We start from the raw sequence: 22,424 nt of genomic DNA on the forward strand, positions 1-22,424 counted from the left end.
TTAAATAAAAAGTTATACTTTGTTTCAACTAAATCATACATAAAATAATGTGTCAAAGCCCAATTCATGTATTTAATTATGATTTATAATGATATATAAGTGCTTCATAGAATTTGGTATCATAAAGAAACAGAAACTGCACTCTATAAGGAAGACAAGTCCATTACTTTGTGTTGCATAATTTCCATGTTTATTTCATATATGACAATGTGTTTAGTGTACACAAACATTTGACGCTAAACTCCAACACTCAGAGACACTGACTGAACTACTGCCCATTTGAGATTTTGTAAATGGGTGCAACTTTATGATTCACTGTTCACAGCAATCATGTTTATATACAATGCAAAAGAAGAAAAAGAAAGAGAAACATACTGGTGGAATTTGATAAGTTCGAAAAAAAAAAAAAAAGATTAGATGTGGAAGCACAAAAATGTAAATGATGTTCATTCAAAGCGGAGGGATTAGAAAAAGTTGATTTTGTGAAGGCTGTCACAGAATGATGGTGAAGGTGTAGATGTTGAAATAAGAGTGAAAGTGTGACAGTAAGGTAACCTACAGCATTACTCTGTACAAGATGCAATGCTTTATGGGGCCATATTGAACTAACCCCCTCCACACATCAGTAGACATATTTATTACAGATATGTCTTTCAACCTCCATATGGTTCCCTGATAATAACCTTACCTACAATCAATAAGGAACCAGACTGACCAGAAGACAAGTTAACATAAACACTCCAGCAGAATAAGTATTTTCAAATATCAATGTACATTCAGTGTGAAACTTTTGTGACTGCACCAACAAAACTTTGGTTGGCTCATGTGATGCACATTTAAAGGCCCAATGAAAACGAGAGGAATAACCTCAACATAGAGATCAGACTGGAGCAATCGAGGGCTCGTGTGTGGTGTTTTTTTAATGACTGGGTTTTTAAAGGAAATGAGACAGAAATGAGTGGAGTGCTTGAGACAGTGTAATATGCAGTACAACAGGGTATTCCCTCAAAGATGATGCTATAGCTGGATAAAATACAACTGCAGTCTCTGCCAAGAAAGTATGTGAATGACTTGGATCATAACATTGATCAGCTTCTTGTTGCACAACAAACAAAAGATAATAACAGACATTTTGATTAACCACAACTACTGTCAGTTGCATGTAAGTGGTGTAATATGTTTTGACTGGATCGCTTCAACAGGCTGTCCACAACACACAGAATACTTTCCAATCTCAGGAACAAGGTATTGTATGGATTACATGAGCAGCAAGAACATATTGAATGGCTGTCACAAGTCAACCCCCCATTCAGGATTTACTGTACAATTAGATGCATTGAAAGAAGAACATCTTTGCAATCTTGTGTAACAGTTACTTTGAGATGTTATCCTAGTATTTAAGTGAAACGTCACTACTGTCATTGAGTGCGCTCTCTAGGCTGGCTGACCTGATGCACGCTCATCAGTGCAACTTCACTAGTTTTGAACAGATTCAGTTTGATTGTTCATTTAAATAAGAAAATATGCAGCTGAAGAGATTAAAAAAGCAGCTTGCACTTTGACATTGTTGACAGTGTTGATTTTTTTTTTACCATTCAAAGCATGATTCTTTAACAAATACAGACATGCGCTTGCTGACATGATGATCCTGAAATATGTTAAAGTAGTTTTTTTAAACATTAGGTATACTCTGTGTTATGGAAATTCCATACTATATGACAGATAATTGCCATATTAGAAATATAGGAAGTGTAAATGGAACCTTTTTGTCTGAATGTGTAACTGATGATGATGAAAAGCAGGAAAATGATGTGATATGATCAGCAGACACTTCCAAAACAGTATTATAGCAGCATGAAGGATGTAGTTTCAAAGCAACTGGTGCAGAGGCATACTGTACAGTATGATTGAAAAGAGAGGCACTACATTTAATCAATATACATATTCAGAAAACCAGTTTCTAATTCTGTACTGTGAGGAACAGTTTATACTTTTGATCATTTTACAAGGTAGCTTTGTGCAGCTAAGGAGGGACAGACCACCTTAATATTTTCTAACTAACAATGTACTGGTTTTGCCAGATGTTACGTGAGTTGGGTCAAAGGTCAGGTGTGACTATCCTAATCTTAAAGGGGATAGTATTATTCAAGTAATCTTCAGCATAAAGAAACCGGCCAATGTTTATCATTAAGTTATTCAATTATTTAAATAGCATTAAATGCACGGGGACGAGGTTGTATTATTGAAACATTTAAGGAACTCATATTAAAAAGTGCAGTGTGCAGAAATTGCACTGTACTACTACTTTAGAAATATAAATGTCTTTGTAAATAAATACATGCAGAAATAAATAATAAAAGCTGTTAAATATCTAAATATATCACATTTTAAAACAAATAAAATTCAGGTAGAGAATGAGATTAAATTGGGAGGATTAATACGATGACATTTGCTTACTTAAAGTGTGAATGTAGATACCCTCAGTGCTCCTACGAGTAGCTAAAACACGGACGTAGATTTATCAAAATGCCACAAGAACATGAAGTCTATGATGATATGCCATTCCCTTGCCAGGCTGTGTGTGCTGAAGTTTCTAAGAAGTCTTCGGAATAGGAGGCAGATTACTCAATGTCAGGATTCACAGACCAGAAAGAAAAGAGGAATATTTTTTAAAGAGATACATTAACTGTCGTTTTTTTTCTTTTTTTTTTCTTTTAGCGTGTATTTTCCAGCTGTACGTTGTATGCAAACCAGTTTAGACACTGTATATATAGCTGTAGAGTAGAGTAGAGAAGAATCTGCATGTTTTGTCTATTTACTGATGCGAATGTAGCAATGTGATCCTCACTGACATGGCAGCTTTAGGTAAAGATACATGTCACTGTATTTTTAAGGAGTAAATGTATAAGGCTTGATGTGTCACTGACAACAACTACAGTACATTACCATACGTATGTAATCTGAGATAAGAAACGGTTGCTACTTCCTCCGTTTTCTTCATTCGTCCAGCTATGAGTAAACTCCGGTACAGTACAGTGACAGCTTTTGAAGAGGCTCTTCAGACTATGAGACTCACACCGCAGCAAAGGCATGACACAAAATGGGCGCTCTTTAGGTGCTGAGGACACTAGTGATAAACTGAGGACGTACAGGGTAAAGATGGTTGTTGGTGACTGTGGTGGTGGGGACGGGGCTCAGCACAAGGGGAGGGATAAGGACAGGGACCTATTTACATCTTAGTCTTTGCGTTCATCTTTCTCTCATGAGATTTGTTCACATCCTCATCTGTCCGGCTCGTCTTCTCGATAGCTTTGACCTGAGAAGAGAAAATGTGTTGATATCAAAAGATAAGACATTTTTAAGTTTGTTTTTACTATTTACCTGTCCAGGTAGTTTTTTTACCTGATAGTCCCAGCAAGGAGAGGATTAAACGCATACAGCCAGTCATGCATGTCTTTGTCATTAGTGGCTTGAAGCAATATTCCACGATGTTCTGTACACACGGCAAATGTGTTTGGGGTCTGTTGATGAAGGGGGAAAAAAAGCTTCTTAAAGCATGCCTGACATTTTGACCAATTGGGGAGCAGGAAGATGGGGTTTGGTAAATCACCTACCTTCAGCATCGCCTGCTGGTCCTCACTGTACTCAACTTGGGCTGAGGAGAGATTGAGAATAGCCCGCTCCACAGTGTCTCTCTCTGTGTTGTATATATAAACGTACGGCCGCCGCACGACTACATAGCGCTTCACCCATCCGTTGGTGTGTGGCTCCAAGAAATGCAAGTAACCCTTCTTTGACACAATGGGGCTATGAAGATAGAGAGGTGAAATATTACCACATGTGAGACCAAGACAGATATTTCCACAGCTCAAAGTGATGGATTATTTTGCAGCTACTGTGGCAGACTCACCTGACTCGAATCTCCTGGATATCAGGAACATATTTGCGGATCTGAGGCTTGCCTTCAGAGGCTCCGCTGAGGGACTTTTTGGCCTCTGCGTCCTGCAGGGTGTCAGGACTGGGGCTGATGGCCCGAGAGCGAGGCGTAGGGGGTCTACAGTGCAGAAAGCAGAGTATTATGCAAAGCTCTTTACATTGTGTGACTAAAGTACTTTGCTGTGAATGAGCAACCAACTCACATTACCACCCTTACTGCCATATATCATGTTACTACCAAACATTTTATTCTAAGGCTACTGTGGCTACCAATGATGACAATTAATACATAACAATAACCACACAGGTATGTCTTAGGACTGACCTGAGTTCAGCATTGCCATAGCAACCCTCCACCAGGGAAGGGCATGTTGAGGAGGGTGTGATTGTGTTAAGACCAGAGATTGAAGTGGAGTCTCTCAGCGTTGTGACAGACATCTCTGAGATCTGTGACACACACAAACACACACATGTATGCTGGCTCAACTGTGAGGAACCAATTAAGTGAAACGTATCTAGCAGTTTTCCTTCATATATAAGTTTAAATGTGAGGCTTTAAAACACTACCTTGCTTTCACTGGCGCTGACACACACATGGCTGTACTCTCTGTTGAAGGAGTGAGTGAGCAGCCTCAAACACTGTGTGTAAAAAAGGATAAAAGAGCTTAAAATGTCTTCTTAAGTTAGACACAAGAAGTACACATACAACAAAATAAAGTAGATGGTGCACAAAAGTCAACCTGAAATTCAGTATTCAGTAAGTAATTCAGCTGACCTTGGCAGCAAGCTCCCTCTGCCTGTCAGTGGTGATTTCGGAGCCGGAGCTGACCTCCTGGTCGATCTCAGGGGGTTGAGGAGCCTCACTCAGCTCGTCAGTAACACAGGTCTGCAGGGCCTCCTGCCCCATGAGCAGGGTGGACTCCAGCTTCTCCCTCAGCAGGAGGTAATGTTTGGTCTTCTCCACCTGAGAGTATGTGGGGAAAACATCATAATTAATAATTCTATATTTTCCTTACTGTCAACAGATCCCTTCTCTACCCTGTCTGTGCCACTCAGCCCATTGTTTCCTACTGAAGATATAACTCTTTAAAAAGGCTCACAAATACTTCATTTTTTTAAGCAATAAAAAGGTAAATAGCAAATGTCACTCAAACTGAAGTATGAAGTGTATTTGCACTGGTAAAGTATTTTATATACTGTATTTTATACACAGTATTCCTGGAAGGATTTACCTCTACAAATGTATTAATTATCAATAAAATTAAATTACGGCAAATGCACACAGATTTTGTCGTAAACATGCTGTGACAAATTACCACCAAATTACTTCTAAATCAAGGGCTGGAGTTGCACATTTCTCCGTCTTCATGTGTTAACAAATGTACATTGTGCAGTAAAAGAAAAGTGACTTAAGCCCCTCACATCTTGAAGGAGGCTGAGTTTCTCCAGCTCCCACTGGTGGTCCAAAATGAGGCTGTCACTGCGGGGCCTCCACCCAGCCAGGTTCTCCTCCCCACGGACATAGGCCACTGAGGTGTCCAGCACCCGCCTACGTCTCCTCTGCATACCTAGGGTGGGACAGGTGCAGGATTAGAAATGTTCCAGAAGTGAGTTTAATGTAAAACTGATAGTATTGTCTTGACTCTTACCTGGGCTTCCTGCATCCGCCAGATGACACAGACTGACTTCATAAACTCCTGTTACACGGTTTCTAGAAAAAGAAAAAGAAAAACAGGTCAGTATCAACACAGAGGACGCTAGGAGCCACATAAAGTTTTCATAGTTTTAAATTTTAAACTCACCCATCTGCCGCTCTCAGGCTTCCAGTACCAAAAAGGTTGCGGATAGAGCGGGAGGCTGACAGCTTTGTGTCTCGAGAGTAAAACACCATGCAGATATCTTTGGTTATGACTGCGGGCTGGGTGCAGTTCTCCATCTGCAAGTGATAAAAGAGAAATGATTTCCGACATCACGTCAATCACACATCACCTCTGATACCGTAAGAACTATTTCTGCCTCTCACGATGCAGGCACTGTAGTATACCTCCAGGTAGGCCGAGAGGGTCATGTAGATCTTCTCCCCGTATGGAGTGACTCTGTTTAGAAGCAGGGAGTTGTGCATGGAGCTGTCCCAAGCGGTCTCGAAGCGGTAGAAGGTCCTGAGGTGGTCAGGTGGTAATGAATTAATGGGCGAAGTTGAAGTCTTTCAATCTAAATGACTAATTAGCAGTCAGAGCTAAACTCATGCTATAGTCTGTCAACCTGGCAACACAGATGCTAATAGACAACTTAAGATACTGTAATTCTAAACAATACTTCAATAATCAAAAATGCTAAACATACAGAAAGATGTGCACTAACATTTGATTTGATAGACTAAGAACACAATAAATTACTACTGTTATTGGAATTATACAGTATTTAAAAAACATTGCAGTGAGTATTTCTGAAGTTATAAATGCAACAAAAATATTAATGAAATCTTTTTGCATGCAAAAGGCCGACTGAGTTGATGCTCTGCCTTGTACAAATCACCACAATAAAGCAAAGAGAGCAGAGATGACTATTAGTACAGAAAAAAAGGAAGGGGATGGATGAGAGACAGCCAGACGAAATGAGGGATAGGGCAGTGAAATACCTATGGTCAACTCCCAAGGAAATGCTGTGAGAAAGAAGAAATCAGCAAAAGAATAAAAAGTGAGAGTCAGGAAGTATGTTGTGGTTGTGCGCTTGTGTGGCTGGGATGGTGTTTGTCTTTTTTTCCACACAGTTATCTCATCTGTGCCTTATGTAAACACTGCCATGGACAGTACAGCTCACCCATAAGAGACGGTTGAGAAATCCTGTGGAAGGTGCTGATCGACTTCTCATCCTGCTCTACCGTTGAAAAGGTCAAATAACAGCACGTGACCATTCCTCAAACAAAACAACACTGCTTTCTGTTACGCCTCTGATTTACTCCATACGTTAATGTACACGATTTTTTCCCTTTTTTCCCCAAGAGGAAATAATCACACACTGAAACCAGTTATTCTTCTGGCCTGCAGCCCGGTGCAGCCTTAAATCTAAAAAAGATAATCCAAGCAAGAATTGTAAAGGGAAACTAATGTTTCTGTAAGCCATAAAAACAGGCTGAATGGACTCTTCATGAGGTTCAGATGTTGGGCCCACTGGCCTTGGACTGAAGTGACCTTGTGGGAAAGTGAACAATGTGTCACCCAGAAGAAAAACAAACAGCCATGTACTGAGTTGAGTAGTAAAGAGAATTCACTGCTGCTCTGTGAGAATTCAGGAGATTGGGCGCAGAGATGGCCTGTTTTTGAAGCAATTAGCGAGTGCATTAACACATACGCATTCACACATCACACATGCACTCACGCACACTTCTTTCCCAGTAGTAGAAACCTGTTTGCTTACACTACAAGGAAGCAATTTCCTCTTTGCACTACACCGACATGTGCATTTTACTACCTCCTAAAAATGCAGGGGCCAGGATTGAAGTCATTCTGCTGGCTTAACATGTGAGGAACCATTTGTTTCTGGTGTTTGGCAGAGTTTCGCTGTGGTACAAGCAAGATTTAAAAATATTCACAACATTGCAGCAATTTTGGGCAAAGTGCTACTGCTGAGGTAATGGTTCACTGGATTACATTTTAATTGCTACATTTGAATAACGTGCCAGAATGGGTAGTGTAAATGATGTGTTCCATATTACAGCACTTAGAGCAATAATGGATGACTAGTGTTCCTGTTAATATTCTGTAGCTGTGATGGGAAATACTCTATCTCTTGGGACTAGAGGTAACTAAATAAATCATATCCATGGTTTCAAAGTATTGCTTCATTGTAAAGGTCAACTGTATAAAATAATAAACAGAGTGGAGAGAAGAAAAGAGAATTTTATTAGTGTTCTTACTTAGGACAGGGTGCATCTCTGTGCCTTTACTCTTCAAGTGAACTGTTGTAATAATGGATCACTACCACCCTCTACTGGCAGGTTGTACTAATACCTCTTACTTGCAATGAATTCTTTCATTTCCACCCCTGTAACTCATATGGAGTACAATCATGTTGGATAAATTAGCATATGCACACAATCAAATATTAACAATGGGAGTAGGGAAACTTTTTTTTCAGTGTGGGCAACATTTTTAAATTCCCTGTTGCTGTCGAAAGACGAATGCAAGAGTGACCACTTTCTGTACGCTTTCTAAAATCAATCTTTATAAGATAGTTCCTGCAGTGACTGCTGTGTGATACTGGCCCCACGACACCTCCAGCAGAGACACGTGAAGCAAAGCGAGCCATGCAGATCCTGTCCATCATAAACCGCAGCCTGAGAACAGCTCAAACAAACACCCAGCGCAGCAAGAGAAGCAGGGACATGCAGAACCACATCCCTCACTTCTCATGAGGGGGGAAAACAAAGAGGTACAGATGAAAAGCTGACAGTAATGGCATACAGTATTAGGAAAGAGGGAAACAAAATCACTAGAGGCTGACTAGGAATGACAGGGTGTAGAGGACGTTTGAAAGATGAGTTGTTTGTGTAACTTAAGAGTATGAGAAGAGAGGCAAAATAATATACCTAGGCATGTCCGAATCAAGAAACTGTCTGCAAAAGCAAAAAACAACATTCCGTTAGTGGACTGGAGGGAGAAAAATGTTAGCATCCATATATACCTTGATGTTAGTCTCTGCAAGACTGAGCAGAGACCTCACTGGACCACAGCCTGACCCAGTGCTGAGCCCTTACACCCAATTATTGGCCACTGAGGCCGTATCAACACAAGCGCTGAGGGTTGAAAACCCTAGGGCTGCAGCACCATGGTCAAAGAAAGGCTGGCTCAGCAGGGCCACTGGACAGTGCTGCATGGAGCGTTTGGTTGCTTTAAATTGAAACTCAGTAAACCCATGTCTGGGTGATGGTGTTGCTGGTATTGTTAGGCTTTTTGGAGAGTGGTTGGGAAAGCAGAGGGATTAAGCAATGAGCCAAAAACAGCCGGTCACAAAAATCATAAATTAAATAAAAATTCTTTCAAAAAATAGCTTACAGTTTGTATATATTTAACTTGGGTAATATGATCAGTTTGGCCAAAGGAAAAGGAATAAAAAAATTTACATTTGCATTTACATTGTAAATATACTGTAAAGACATAATGTATGATACATGCTATTACTTCAGTGTTATTGTGCCACCATATAGTAGTGGTGTTCAAGGTGAGTGATTTTAGAGGACAAACCAGTGAAGGGTTAATAGTGATTTCTATGTCAGTAATTACTGCTTTTCTTGAATAAACATACTACATACATAACACACAAGCCTAAAAAAACCCAGCTGCCCTCTACTGGCTGTCTGCAGAACAACATTAAAGGGGACTTACTGTATTATGCTCAATTCCAGCTCTGTATTTTTATTTTGGGACTCCAATAGATTACCTCTGTATGATTCACAAAAATCCTTATTTAACCTATACTGGCCTTTTATGCAGCCCCTCTGTTCAGCCTCTGTCTCTAACAGGCAGTCTTAGCTCCTGTCTCTTTAAGGCGGCCCTCCCAATGAGCCCACTCTGTTCTGATTAGCCAGCTTTCTGGGAGCCTGCTGAGGGGCAGGCGTATCAACGACGTGTTAGGTTTCCACCAATGCAAACCCAGAATTTCCTGCTTTACTGCTAAAAATTTAAGACTTTTATCGTGAAGAATTTACAGGAAATTAAACGTGTTCCTCACCAAATTAGCAGAGCTTTGTTAGCTAAAAACCAGTCAACAGATCATTTAGAAATAATGCAGAGAGGAATAGTACCAGCAGAAACAGTCAGAGTGATGATGATGTTTGATGAAGAGGTGCAGATGACCAGCACACCTCCAACTGGTGAACTACTTATTTTATTTTGCCCTGCTGTGTAAAACACTCTCAGCGTGCCAGCTCGACTCGAGTCACGACTCGGCGTGACTTCCCCAAAAACAATGGAAAAATGCCATAATGTTAGTGGAGCGGAGAACTTTCATCCAATGGTGAATTTTATGATGTTATTAAAAACATTGTGAGTAAATTTCAGTATGATATTAACACTGACATTGTTCTGTTGGACTGTTATATCCTGTATTTGCGAATTTCATTCAGGCTGCATCTTCTCCCTGCTTTTATTCTACTCAAACTAGGCTGCATTAAGACAACCAGGATCATACAGTACACCCAAAAACACAAGATATGTTAGTGCATTAACAGATACTCTGTTCATTGTTATCTACAGTCAGTGATTCTTAAATATCAAGAGTTAATCAAGGGTTTCAATATAGTAATGATGAAATGTCCAATGTATGACATCATATTGGGTCTAAATCCAGACAGTTTGTTAGTGATTTTACACTACTTGCAGTGATACATGCTACTGGATAGGTCAGAAAGACATGCATTTTTATTCCATATTGGAGTGCTACAATATTATTTGATGAAAGTCTATTTATACAGCAGTGAAATTCAATAAAATGAGGTAAAATTAGTGGCATGGTTCTTGAAGTCTATAAGCAGGTCAGTATTGGGGTTAGTACATGTAATCATGGTTGAGAGATGATGACGGGTTAGAGGTGAGGTGATAGACGGGGTGAGATGAAACATGTAAGTGCAATGTCGACAATCAAACAACAAAGGCACAGATTAACACCAAGGAGGGTCGCACAGCCAGCATGGACTAAAGTGAATTCATAACTACTGATGTGGCAGGTTTGGGTTTAAAAAGGTCCTCTTAAAGAACTCGAGGGTAATCTGATTCACTTTGCTCATGGTCACTCTGGACTTTTCATGTGTGACCTCCTGCAATCAGAAAGAGAAAACTAGATTCATGCAGACACGATAATAAAGATACAACATAAAAGAGCTTGCTGTAGTTTGTTATAACATTCAAGTTGTGCCTCTACTGCCATGCTTTTTTTCTGACGCGTACAGCTGATTCCCTATGCCATGCATTTGCTCGTGTGCCATGTTCCAGTGCAGGAGCTGCCACTGTAGTAACATAGTGAGGTCCTCGGATAAGACTCTTGTTGACATAAAAATCTGAACCATAGAGTGGTTTCCAAGTTCGGCCAAGCTGCAACAACCTTAGCATAAACAAATATATCAGTGTCCACAAGATATTTCGAATTTTGAATTCACCAAGCTAATGGAACATACAAAAGATGCATCATTTGTATAGATCTTGCTGTTGGAAAGCTGATGTTTACACGTGTACGTACCTGTCATCTTGCATGGGCCTGACATACCCAGCAGACAAGATGTTGAGAGAGAGAATATTGGGGTCAATGATAGTCTCATCAGATTCAGGGGTGTTGCGGAGTCGTCCTGGAAAAGCACAGGTGTCTCAGTGAGAGAAGATTATATACAATGCAGTACTACTGTTGGTGCAATGTTTTGGTTTTCAGGGAAAGAAAGCCTGGAAACCAAACGTACCCACAACAAGTTCACGGACTTCCTTCCATTCCATGTCACCGCCCGACTCATGCACAATGGTGACAGTGATTCTCCTCTGAAGGCCCTGTTGAGTTAAATAAAAAAAAACAGGCAAGATAGATAGAGAGGTGTAATTATATTCAATACATTTAAAATATTCACACCATTATATTTGTTCAAAGTGTAATTGACATACCTGGTGCAGTAGGAATGTGCCATGGCAAGGCATTCCTCCTCTGTGGTCCACCACTGCAGGGATGTAGCTGGGAAGACGCAGATGAGAACAGGCTTCACTGATTTAATTTGATGACAGTCATTTATAGTGCTAGAGACATTTATGTGGTGCAAAAGCTTCCCAGGATCATCATACTTATTTCTTGAATATTTAATTTCATGGAAAGCTCGGTTAAATCATTCGCATCATCTGCTGAGTGAAAATGAACTGCAGCACTGGATGCTTGCTGAGAGGTGACAAAGGATACTCACTCTCCATTGGCCTCCAGCTCGCAGATCTCAAAGAATACCATGAGATCGTATTTGCAGTGGCAGGGTCCTGCCTGCGGGCGGGTCATGGTTGTCAGCTTGGTAGCAGGTACTGTGTTGAAAAAGGAGGTAGAGAGTGTTAGACAGAAAGACCGGGTGAGCATGAACACAGAGCAGACTAGTGGCTAGCAGCAGGGAGCTGACAACAGCTCTAAACCTACAAAGGAAAGAGAATAGGAAGAAGAGAGGAAATCAGTGATGCAGGGAGAGAGAGGAACCATTCAGTCCTGTAGAGGGAGCTCCTTTCCATGAGCAGGTTTATAAGCAACTCTGCGTTCCTCCCTTAAAGGAGAATACCAATAAATTTCCTTAGAAAAAAATCTACATATGTATTCATAAAACTTCACTAGGTTTGGCACTGTGGGTTCTCGCTGCACAAGGCAGCCTTTGTGTCAGCAAATTCAACTTGTAGCATTCTATGCATGTGAAAAAGCATTTGCAGACTCCTTTCATAGTATCAATGTCTAGCTGTTTTGTCTAAATGGTTAAATCTAGTCTGACTATGTGTATCCTGAAAACACAATGAGCTGATCAGCTTCAGCAATTTAAGGTAGTTCCCCAAAAGGAGTTCATAGTTAAGACAGAGTGTGCATGAAAAAACACTTACATGCAGAAATAGAAATATAATATATAGTATGTGACTGTATAAAATGTTATATGTGCAATATATAAATATACAGTATAATGTACAGTATAAATTATCATTCCCATCTGAGACAGTATTATTCACCACTACTGCAGCAGAAAGGCACAGTGATCCAGGAGCTCAAAGAGGGAACTGCAGGGAGCATCCACCACGCAGGTCAACAGTGAACACACAGTACACCAGAGAGCCAATCCACTGTAGAATCCTGACACAGGAAAGCTCCCTTTTATATCAATTAACTTCATTTTTAAAATTATAACAGCTTCTACTAGCTTCGACCAGTAGTAACTGTAATATACACCATAATAGAAAGTGTGTAGATTTGAAACACTGAATGTTTTTTGTGACGCCATCTCCACATTTACGGGAAGGTCATATCATGGTCAGTTACAGAACATCGACCCTGGAGCTGCAAGGGCTCCAGTGTTACATTTCAGTAATACTTCAAAGAATTGATGCTTGTTGTCACAGTGGCTTGAATCAGTTCCCTCCTATGCAACCATGCCACGTAATATGTTGTATTCTTTGAATTAGTATTTAATTAATACATTTCAGGGTGAAGAAACAACCACTTGGCTTTGGAGTAAGTCACACCAAGAGAAACACTTGATATAAAAAAGGCTTTCAGTCACAGGATTCTCTTGGATCTGACATCAGTTAACCAACCCGGCTTCTGAGCTTTAATAACTGAACAGATAGAGGTGGGTGGAGCTGGCAGCTGAGCTCGCTCGTTTACTTCCAGTAGGAAGGAAGCAGCCAAGCCAGCAGCAGACAGAGCGTGGCCTGACAGCGAGTCCACCAGCGCCCCATTGAACACATCTGGGACCAGGTATCGGATCAGCTCCAGTGATTTCTCCTGGTCCGGCGAGGCGTCAGAGTCCACTGCTCATACCCAACAACATGAAGCTAAGATGACACGACTTGCAGGGAGACCAATACAAAGACTGTGTAACATAAATAAATGGTGGAAGTCAAGCCAAAGACTTTATTTACCTGGTTTGGACAGAGGCATCACTCGTGGGAACTGTCTCCTGCAGGGGCGCAGTGGACTGATTAAGGAAATGACAATACATAACCATAGAGTTATTTTATGAAAACATTATAATACTGATTATATCTTTGTCTCTGCAGTAAATCAACTCTATGAGCAAACTTCATAGCTGCTACAGTACCTGATGACGTCTTTACAGAGTGGAAGGAAAGGCTGTTTCTGGTAGTGTCCAAACACCTCGAACACAATTGGCTGAGTCTTGATATAGTCAACAAAGGATTTGGTAACCTCAACAGCAATCTATAAAAACAATACAGTGATGGTTTGAGTACATGGGCTATTAAACATGCTCCAACACATCATTGTACATGATCTGTACTGATAATGCTTACATTCTGCACGTGGTAAAAGCCGAGAGGGGGGCCGCGGCCTGTGTTTTTTAGGGGTTCGGTGGAGAAGGCCTCATCATGGCGGTGGATGAAACTGAAATCAATCGAAACAGCAAAACATTTACAAAATTTTGATGTGAAACTGTAAAAAAAACCAAGGATAAATACTGGCAATCATGGACATAATAGCGTACAATGAAAACATGTTGGTGAAATGCTTACTTGAACTGGCAGAAGATGTCAGCGTATTCTGCAGAGATGCTGGAAGCCTGCAGGACAGTCACCCTGAAGGTAAACACATTACCAATCCTGAGGTGCTCCAGAGTTGTGTCTAGCTGGCCGTCTACGTTGGCCTTCAGTGGATTCTCCAGTTCATCTGCACCAGCTGTGAGGAACGCAAAATGAAAATCAGACACAGGTTGCAGCTTGCATTCCAGGTAGCTAGCCAATCGAACTGTTTGTGGCTGTCGGTGCACCCAGTTGTGTTCTGGCACCATGGTCCATGGATGGATGAGGTTTGGCTAGGATTTGGGGCACCAACTTGAGAATCACCTCACCTCCTCCTCCCAGCCCAAATCTTCCTGAGCCAATTCCATCATGAGCCTTTCACACAGAATCAGTCTGGCATGAATCTAGTAGCCACGTCTGCCAGATTTAGGCCACTGTTAGGCTAAGTAGGACACCACACATACCCAAACACCCAAAACATGTATCCATTCACTCATAAATACGATTACCCGCACATGTGTTGTTGTTGACCTCATCAGCTGAGGGTCCCATTTCTACATTCTGCCCCTCCCCTTCCACGATACGAAGCTCCTCCTGTGAAATCCCTGTACGAGACAGTCCCACAGAGCAGGATTCTGACTGGAACTGCAAAAGCAAGGTACAAAACAAACTGGTAAGTATGTAAAAGTGTACAGGTAAATAGTATACAGTAAGTATAGGGATTGCCTCTACCTTTTCATATTGCTGATCTTCGAATGATATTTTGGCAGTGCCTGACTGCCTCACTCCTGAGCCGTAGTCGGGAGCTTCCTCATCAGCTGGAGGGAAACACAAAGCACCTTCACTTCACTCCCTCAAGAAGTCACAAACAGCCTGTCCTCTCAATCCCTTAATGCCCTTTGTTCCATCAGCGATGAGGCTGAGGTTCCGAGCCTTACCTGATATGGCCTGCACTGCCACCCGCAGGAAGCCCTTCACTTCCCCCTTCTCGCTAACGATGGCCACGCGGTGGACAAGAGGAACCGGGTACAGCAGGTTACTCAGATAAACAAAAGCCCTGGATAAAAAGCAGAAAAGGTGAGAGGAATAACAAAGCGTTAAAAACAACAAAGCCAAGGAGGTGGGTCACAAATTGATAAAATTTCACTGGACTGGACAACAGAACACAGAGCTGCAAAGCAACCAAACAGAAGCTGGGACTGCTCTTGCGATGGCCATGGCTGCCCTTTACTATCGCTTCTTAGGGGCTTTTCCTCACCATCTACAAATGATGATATTATCAGGACATTTATGGGTTACATGCAGTATTCCTTTTTTTTTACTGTACTGATGAAAGCTTGGTGAGGCTAAGGAGCATGTGTGTAAGGGTCAACTTTTGAATTCTTTAAATGATTTCAAAATATTGGAAACCAGCTCAACACTGAGCTGGAGAGCAGATGTTTTCCTCATGAGCAATGAACTGCATTCCTGAAATAATGAGTTCTTTTTGCATTGCTTAATGATTATATTCTACTGCACTCAATATGAAAACACTGCACTACATATCAAATGTACAAAGCCAAATTGAGCACTTGTGGCACTTTGTATATGCATTACATTTGAAAATACTTCAGGGGTAGTGACAAAGACTACATTTTGCTTGAGAACAACTGCATTAGAAAGTTTTCTCTTCCTTGTTTTTTCTTTCTAGTTTTTAGCTACAATACATCTTGCAGTCAAGGACCACTTTTCCATGAGCTAACAGGGGTAGACATTTAAGGGTGGCGAGTGTTAAAAGGGAAAGGCTTATGACAAGATTGGTGAGGTGCAAAGAAGGCATGCTCAGGACAAAAAAGGTGAACAAAAATGCTTTCAACTTCTCGACTCAAAGGAATCAAAAGCAAATGGAACAGAAATCATCATACGGAACATGGCTCAGCTTGAATAAAAACTGCCAACAGCTTGATATATTATATGCTACACCAAAAACCAACGAATAACATCAGAAATCAAAGGGCACCTCCTGGGTCGAAGTGCTAATTTGTGCAAAAGAAGGGCACTAGATCATCATCAGACGTATTCAAGTAAAAATTGACAAAAAAGGTCAAAATGAAAAGACTTGTGCTCTGGCATGCCTAAAAGAGACAGCTGCAGTAGAAACCAGCTCTTTCATCTTGAGATTTTGAGTCTTCCTTGAACATAACTTTGCTACTTCACGTGAATAATTTCCAGACTCTTTCATACTTATTCAGGTTTCACAGCACGGTGAGAACATTTCGCTGTGGGTTCCTGTGTTATGCAAATCAGACCTCAATATACTCCATGAGACATGTCAGTGCTTTTGGCTAGTGAATTATCTTTAAAAGCCACTATTTTCCATTTAACCGCACATAAGTGAAACACACACCTCAAGCAGCCGTTGAGCATCAACATTGCTTGGATTTCCATCGAAACAAGTGGTAAGAAACGACCCACCCCAGGCTGGCTTAAAGGACTTGTTTGATACAATTGTCAAATGAGGGAGAAGCATTTGGTCTAAGCTAGTGTATAAAAAAACAGTTTAGCAAACAATAAAAAGAAGCAAGTCTAATTTGATGAGATTAAAAATAGAAAGCAAAAGATAAACCTTGAAGCCCAGAAATGTCTACTCCAGTGTCCACTCAGAATCATATTCATGAAAAAAATCTGTGTAGTGGTTTAATATTTGAGAACATTTGTGTGACAGTGACAATTGAGACAGGGGAAACTTAGCTTAAGGGGCTAGTTTGTCTTGGAGTACTCAACAAGCAGCCAGTGTTAAAGAAGATGACGAAATGAAAATCCAACGATCAAAAAAACATAGTTAAAATTGGTTTCCAAATCGCCACTGAAGCTATTGCGCCAATTCAACACAGTGTAGTTTACTTGCCCCAACTGGACAGTACCATGGGAAATGTCTGTTTGTACACCCAAAAGCAGGCTAATGTGGGCAGAAAATGTGTGGTTGCCACATACGAAAACAAAAGACACTCTGGCACTCCTGTGTGAATGTTTCATGTACTCTCCTCACTCATGCACACACAGTCCACAAAACAGGACCGTGTGAGAACATACTGCATCTGTGTCGTGTATTGCGTTTTCACGTATGTCATTTTGTCTGCGCTGATGTCTATTGAGGGAAACGGACCCTGCGTCTCAGCGTGAAAGAGCTAGTTTCCTCCACCAGCATGCTCCCGAAACCTCACCAACCTTCCCACTACACTGAATAATGGTGAGCGGTCGTAAAAGGGGTCCAGGCCTTCGCTGGAGCCTCGGTAGAGCTCTCCCTCATCATCATCATCATCATCATCATCATCATCATCCTCTCCCCCGAGCTCCGAGCACGGGTCGTCCAAAAAGATATCATCGTCCAGGTCGTCCAAATCCTCCAACTCCTCCTCCTCCTCCCCTCGACCCTCCCGCTGCGAGTCGGCCAGCTCAGTAATTTCAGAGTTGGAGAGGGTCGGGGATGGGGTAAGGTCACTCATGCGCTCGCTCATGCATGTGTTGAAAATGGGGTTTCTGGTGCAGCCAGAGACATGGGAACTGGGTTAGTACAGTCAGATAGAAAGCACACACTTGTTCAAACAAGAGGGGCGGAAGGGCACCATATGGAGTGGACCAGTGGAGAAAACCTTCCTCCCTTTGAGCCAAAATCTGCTTTTACTGTCTGTTGTAGTGGAGAGCATATAGTGGAGACATAGACGACAGATGGGATAGTGCAAGACAAGCTGCAAAGGTTGTTAGAAGTATTTAACCACCTTTGCTTGGAGGGCATATACTTAAATGTGCCAGACCATGAGTATGATGCTTGACAATCTGCATAAAATACAATTTGCTTCAAAAGAGGAGAAAAAAAAAACTGAGAAAAATCACTTTTAGGTGTAAACTGCTGCTGTATTTGCAGTAAAGTGTGTGTATATTACATATACTACACGTACATTATATATAACAACAACAATATTTTTATATATTTGTTATTATTCATAATTATATCTATACATATACCTATAATATACACACTATTTGCAAAATGCAGCTATATATATTAATGTATTGTAATGTGTATATTGTATTAATATTTTTAGTGTCAGTCTAATTTTTATTTATTTATTTCAAAGTTCCTCATCTGTTCTATAGTCTCTGTCTGTGCTGCTAGAATCTTATCTCATGAATATTAACGTCATTACTGATTTAGAATAGACTACTCTAAATTAATATAAGTAGTAAATACATACAAAAACAACTCTCTGTGGACATTATGGGTGAATCCCCGTAGATTATTAGCAGCGGTGACTTCTGGTGTAAAGCCTATATTGAAATAAAAAAGCCCTTGATCATAAGCGTATCAAGAGTGTGTCTCAACTAGTTAGCTTTACGAGTGTTCATAATACAAATGGCTAATACAACAATTTCCTTTGATGTGGCGTATTTGACTAGATATGCTTTTATTACTCACCTATTGTATAATAGAAATTCTAAATGAGCTGACAAACAACATATTTCAAGTGGTTTTCAGATTACTGCCTGAACATTTTTACCTGTCTTGCTGGAGCTAAATGACATTAAAGGCTTGATATGCTGAATATTATGTAACTGGGGCATGTGACTGTGTGTTGGACCCATCTGCAAGAGCGAGAAAGAGAGAGCGACTGGGAGGCTGTGTGCTAAAGTGGAAGAGAAAGAAACAGCAGGCTTTGAGTAGGAGGACTGAAGAAATGTCGTTCTCAAATGTTCCATGGACTATTTTTCCCATTAAAAAAGACAGGCCTGGAATCGACAAGCCTGTACCAATCATTTCCATCGATCGTCAAATCCATCCTTTGTGTTTAAGATGCAAGGCCGTATTCAGGAGAAATATATTCACTCAGGCTACCAGAAGAAGACAGGACTGCATTCGTTAATAAAGCACATAGAGATTAGATTGACAATTGACAGTACACTGACAGTACAAGTTAAAACATATCAGTTATGACAACATTTGTGAATAATAAGTTCAATTATTACATTCATGGTGTTTGTGTAAATTTCCGATCACTGTATGTTTCTTGATAAATGATGCCCATTAAGTCCTTCATATAAATAGAATTTTTTACATTTGGTGAAAGGAGAGATACGATGATAGTAATGCAACTACAGTGTAGACTGGGAACACCAGACTTCACTATGTAATGATAGAGACACCATAATGAACTGGGCTGCAGACTACTTCAGGCTGGTGTCTCCGTCATTATGGTCCATCAGGTGACCACATGCACATGTGGCACTTATAGCCAATAGCCTCCCGTTATCATGAACAGACAAATAAGACTAACACTGGGCAGCTGTCTGCTCGCTGCTGTTGACCTGTGATTTGGTGTTTATAGTGTATCAGCTCAGGATGAATGCCTGTCTCTGCTGTTCACATACTGTGTAGGAGCGATACTGTTGTTCAGCATTTACCTGCCAACCAGACGGAACCAAGGGAAGCGGTCATAAAAGGGGTCGCCTCCGGTCATCACATTTTCACTGTCCTCGGTGGTATTGTTGGGCACATCAGCAGCGCGGTCATACATCTCTCTCATCAGATCAAGTCTCTGCCTGCAAGAAGCAGCAACCGTCACCACATAGAGTCATTAGACTAAAAAGATACATAGCATGGAGTTAATTAGGAATGTTCTTTTTGTGAAATGTATCCCTCACATACGCACTGAGATCGTTGCTCATTTTGTCTCTACTGTATGTCAAAGGCTTGCAGACATTTTTAGTTGGCAGTGCAATTATTAAAGAGAGTGTTTCTAGATTAGTATTGTCTTTTGGCCAAATGTTACATTGAAAGAATATATGAAAGCTACATGTCTGGCAAGTACATGTAGAATTCAGAATTTAAAAAATGTTGTTATGTAAAGACACGGTGCATGATCATGTACCTTAGTTTTTCTAATGTCCAGTAATGGGTGGCTCCATTCTTCTGATCCTGCACCTCCACAGCCACAATAGTGCGTGGGAAATGTCGCTTCTCTCTGTCTTTAGTTGCCTCTGGGGGCAACAGGTCTGGAGGCAGGGGGGAGTAGAGAGTGTCTGTCAGCAGCACAAACTGGAACTGGACCTGCAGGAGCACAGAAAGCATTGATATAGTTAGAGATCCATATTATAACATCAGTTTGTGGCTATAATGGAGTTTTAATGACATTAACATGTTGGACCTTCTTCTTGAGTTCCACACTGATAGCGTTGGCCTCCTTGAGGAAGATGGCATTGCCCCATAGCAGGTCACGGAGAGAGGTGAACTGGTAGCACCTCCACTTACGGAAGCCCCACACAGCCATCTCCCTTTCCCTCTCTGTCCATTGCACTGTGGGCCAAAAGGATGAAAGATCATCATTTAGTGAGGATTTGCTTACCAACAACTCACTATTGATACATTATTTGCAGGTGTCTGTGTTCAATCATTTGCACTACCTTCCTCCTCTGGCTCCTCCTCTTCTTCAGTCGCTTCTGGGTAATAACGGTCCACTTGTTTCTGAAGAGCCTCAAGCTTGCTCTCATAATCCTATAGAAATGGTTTATGAAGACCCATGTCAAATTCTGGTCCCCCTACCACATTAGCAAGCTATTTAGGAATAGATGTCAAGTGAATAAGTGAACTGTGGACCACAGCTCAATAAAAATATGAATGTACTGTAAATGAAGCATAAAAAATATTGTTAGATGTTGTTTCCTATACCTTTAATGATTAATATCAGCAGCACACAAAGCTACACTCGCTGACACTTGCAAAGCTGCTCATTACTGTACCAGTCTTTGCTGCTCTAGAAGGTTGTTGGCCTCCTCTCTTTCTTTGCGATACTGGTCCTCCAACTCCTGCAGCCTGAGGACATAAACACACGAGGACAAAGGGGAATCTCATTTGGTGTTCCCGTCTACAATAATATATGTCAGGGATGAGGCCCTATCTGATATCTATACTGCCTTTCTGGAAAGAATCAAGTCCCTTGGCTCACTATTTCCCCAAATTACCTCTGTTCCATTTCCTGTTTCATGTCAATGCCCTGTTTCTCCAGCAGCTCCCTCTGGGCAAAGGCCCAGTCCACAGGCTCAGCAGGTGTTTCAGCACATGGTGTCCTCTCCCTCTCTGCTCTAGCTTGCACAGGGTGGTTGAACCGGAACACATGGCTTTTCCCCAGGATGATGCGATTTCCTATGGGGGTATTGAAACATCAGCATGTATAAAAGTAAATGGATACCACATACATGGTGCTACCAGTTACTATACAGAATGAAAGATGATATCCAGGGAGCAAGAGAGCTTACTGACCTGATTTGAGGATAGTGGGCTCTGTCACTCTCTTTCCGTTGACATAGGTCTCAGCTCCTTCACAGGGCTCTAGGACAACAGCTGTTTAGGAAACAAAGAGAACAAAATGAGACTTCCTGTCCTGTCTGTCAATATTAAACTCTTATTAAACACTTATGTACACAAATACAAGCCTGATAAAGCAAGATAAGGATTGCTCACTTTCTCCTGATGGATCAGTAGAACTGGTAAAGGTGCAGTGCTCATCCTTTATGAAGTGGCCACTGAGGACTATGTCCTGACGACTGCTGGCGTCTACACGACCGACCCTATAAACAAAAGGTGAAAATATGATGTCACAGCAAGTAAATATAACACTTCAAATAAAATTCTTTGCTTTCCTCCATTTAAGTTACCATTTCAGTGTGGTTTATTATTATTATTATTATTATTATTATTGTCATATCTAACCTGGTGATTCCATCTTTAATGTAATACAGCAGGCACTCAGACATCAGAGGATCCTCGTTGAGGTTCACCAGATGAGGCGTCTGACAGAGAACAAGGAATAATTTACTGCCTGTAGAAATTTAGTAAGTAATTTACATAAATCATTTATTATCCATATGTTATTTACAATATAACATATGTATGCACTGCACATCACAGTGCTGAAAAGCAATCTCTCCCAGGAAGAAACATCAAACGATAAGCAGTAGTTAAAACCATGCAGTCAAATTCCCTCCCTACAGCTTCACAGCACAAGTGTTTAATGTAGATGTTATGGGGCTGCAGGCAAACAGCCATAAACCACCGAAATGGGGGCACAGCCATTATCTTTCCCCCCATGTTTACAACCGTTGCTGCCTTGAGCGCAGTGAGGGAGTGTTTGAAGTGAGTAATGAAGTAGATTTAAGATAACACTTAATGAAAAAAATAAACCCTCGTCAGATCTTGGCGAGGCTCCTGTT

General features: G+C 41.0%; 1 protein-coding gene across 13 annotated transcripts in view; it reads right to left on the bottom strand.

Moving 5' to 3' along the window:
• Positions 1-167: 167 nt before the first annotated feature.
• kif1aa (kinesin family member 1Aa) overlaps positions 168-22,424 on the bottom strand; it is a 41,002-nt gene continuing 18,745 nt past the window's right edge. For 3 of the 13 annotated variants that reach the window (XM_067597831.1, XM_067597828.1, XM_067597834.1), the window contains 33 exons: positions 21,925-22,004; positions 21,676-21,782; positions 21,475-21,555; positions 21,177-21,357; positions 20,955-21,027; positions 20,619-20,709; positions 20,363-20,511; positions 20,087-20,265; positions 19,620-19,757; positions 17,388-17,699; positions 15,119-15,237; positions 14,913-15,019; positions 14,690-14,825; positions 14,175-14,337; positions 13,956-14,046; positions 13,745-13,863; positions 13,566-13,621; positions 11,870-11,978; positions 11,580-11,646; positions 11,384-11,468; positions 11,170-11,275; positions 8,525-8,551; positions 5,981-6,095; positions 5,739-5,872; positions 5,586-5,647; positions 5,359-5,504; positions 4,712-4,900; positions 4,504-4,575; positions 4,262-4,383; positions 3,911-4,054; positions 3,615-3,807; positions 3,403-3,521; positions 168-3,316 (listed from right to left, as the gene is read on the bottom strand). In XM_067597831.1, the coding sequence (XP_067453932.1) occupies positions 3,274-3,316; positions 3,403-3,521; positions 3,615-3,807; positions 3,911-4,054; positions 4,262-4,383; positions 4,504-4,575; positions 4,712-4,900; positions 5,359-5,504; positions 5,586-5,647; positions 5,739-5,872; positions 5,981-6,095; positions 8,525-8,551; positions 11,170-11,275; positions 11,384-11,468; positions 11,580-11,646; positions 11,870-11,978; positions 13,566-13,621; positions 13,745-13,863; positions 13,956-14,046; positions 14,175-14,337; positions 14,690-14,825; positions 14,913-15,019; positions 15,119-15,237; positions 17,388-17,699; positions 19,620-19,757; positions 20,087-20,265; positions 20,363-20,511; positions 20,619-20,709; positions 20,955-21,027; positions 21,177-21,357; positions 21,475-21,555; positions 21,676-21,782; positions 21,925-22,004 (3,915 nt within the window). In that variant the 3' untranslated portion in view covers positions 168-3,273. Of the gene's footprint in view, positions 3,317-3,402; positions 3,522-3,614; positions 3,808-3,910; positions 4,055-4,261; positions 4,384-4,503; positions 4,576-4,711; positions 4,901-5,358; positions 5,505-5,585; positions 5,648-5,738; positions 5,873-5,980; positions 6,096-6,574; positions 6,599-8,524; positions 8,552-11,169; positions 11,276-11,383; positions 11,469-11,579; positions 11,647-11,869; positions 11,979-13,565; positions 13,622-13,744; positions 13,864-13,955; positions 14,047-14,174; positions 14,338-14,689; positions 14,826-14,912; positions 15,020-15,118; positions 15,238-17,387; positions 17,700-19,619; positions 19,758-20,086; positions 20,266-20,362; positions 20,512-20,618; positions 20,710-20,954; positions 21,028-21,176; positions 21,358-21,474; positions 21,556-21,675; positions 21,783-21,924; positions 22,005-22,424 lie in introns of all 13 variants that reach the window. The other 10 variants (XM_067597841.1, XM_067597832.1, XM_067597838.1 and 7 more) reach the window with 7 other exon arrangements.

This window comes from Thunnus thynnus, chromosome 8 (assembly GCF_963924715.1).
Source record: "Thunnus thynnus chromosome 8, fThuThy2.1, whole genome shotgun sequence".
NCBI lineage: Eukaryota > Metazoa > Chordata > Actinopteri > Scombriformes > Scombridae > Thunnus > Thunnus thynnus.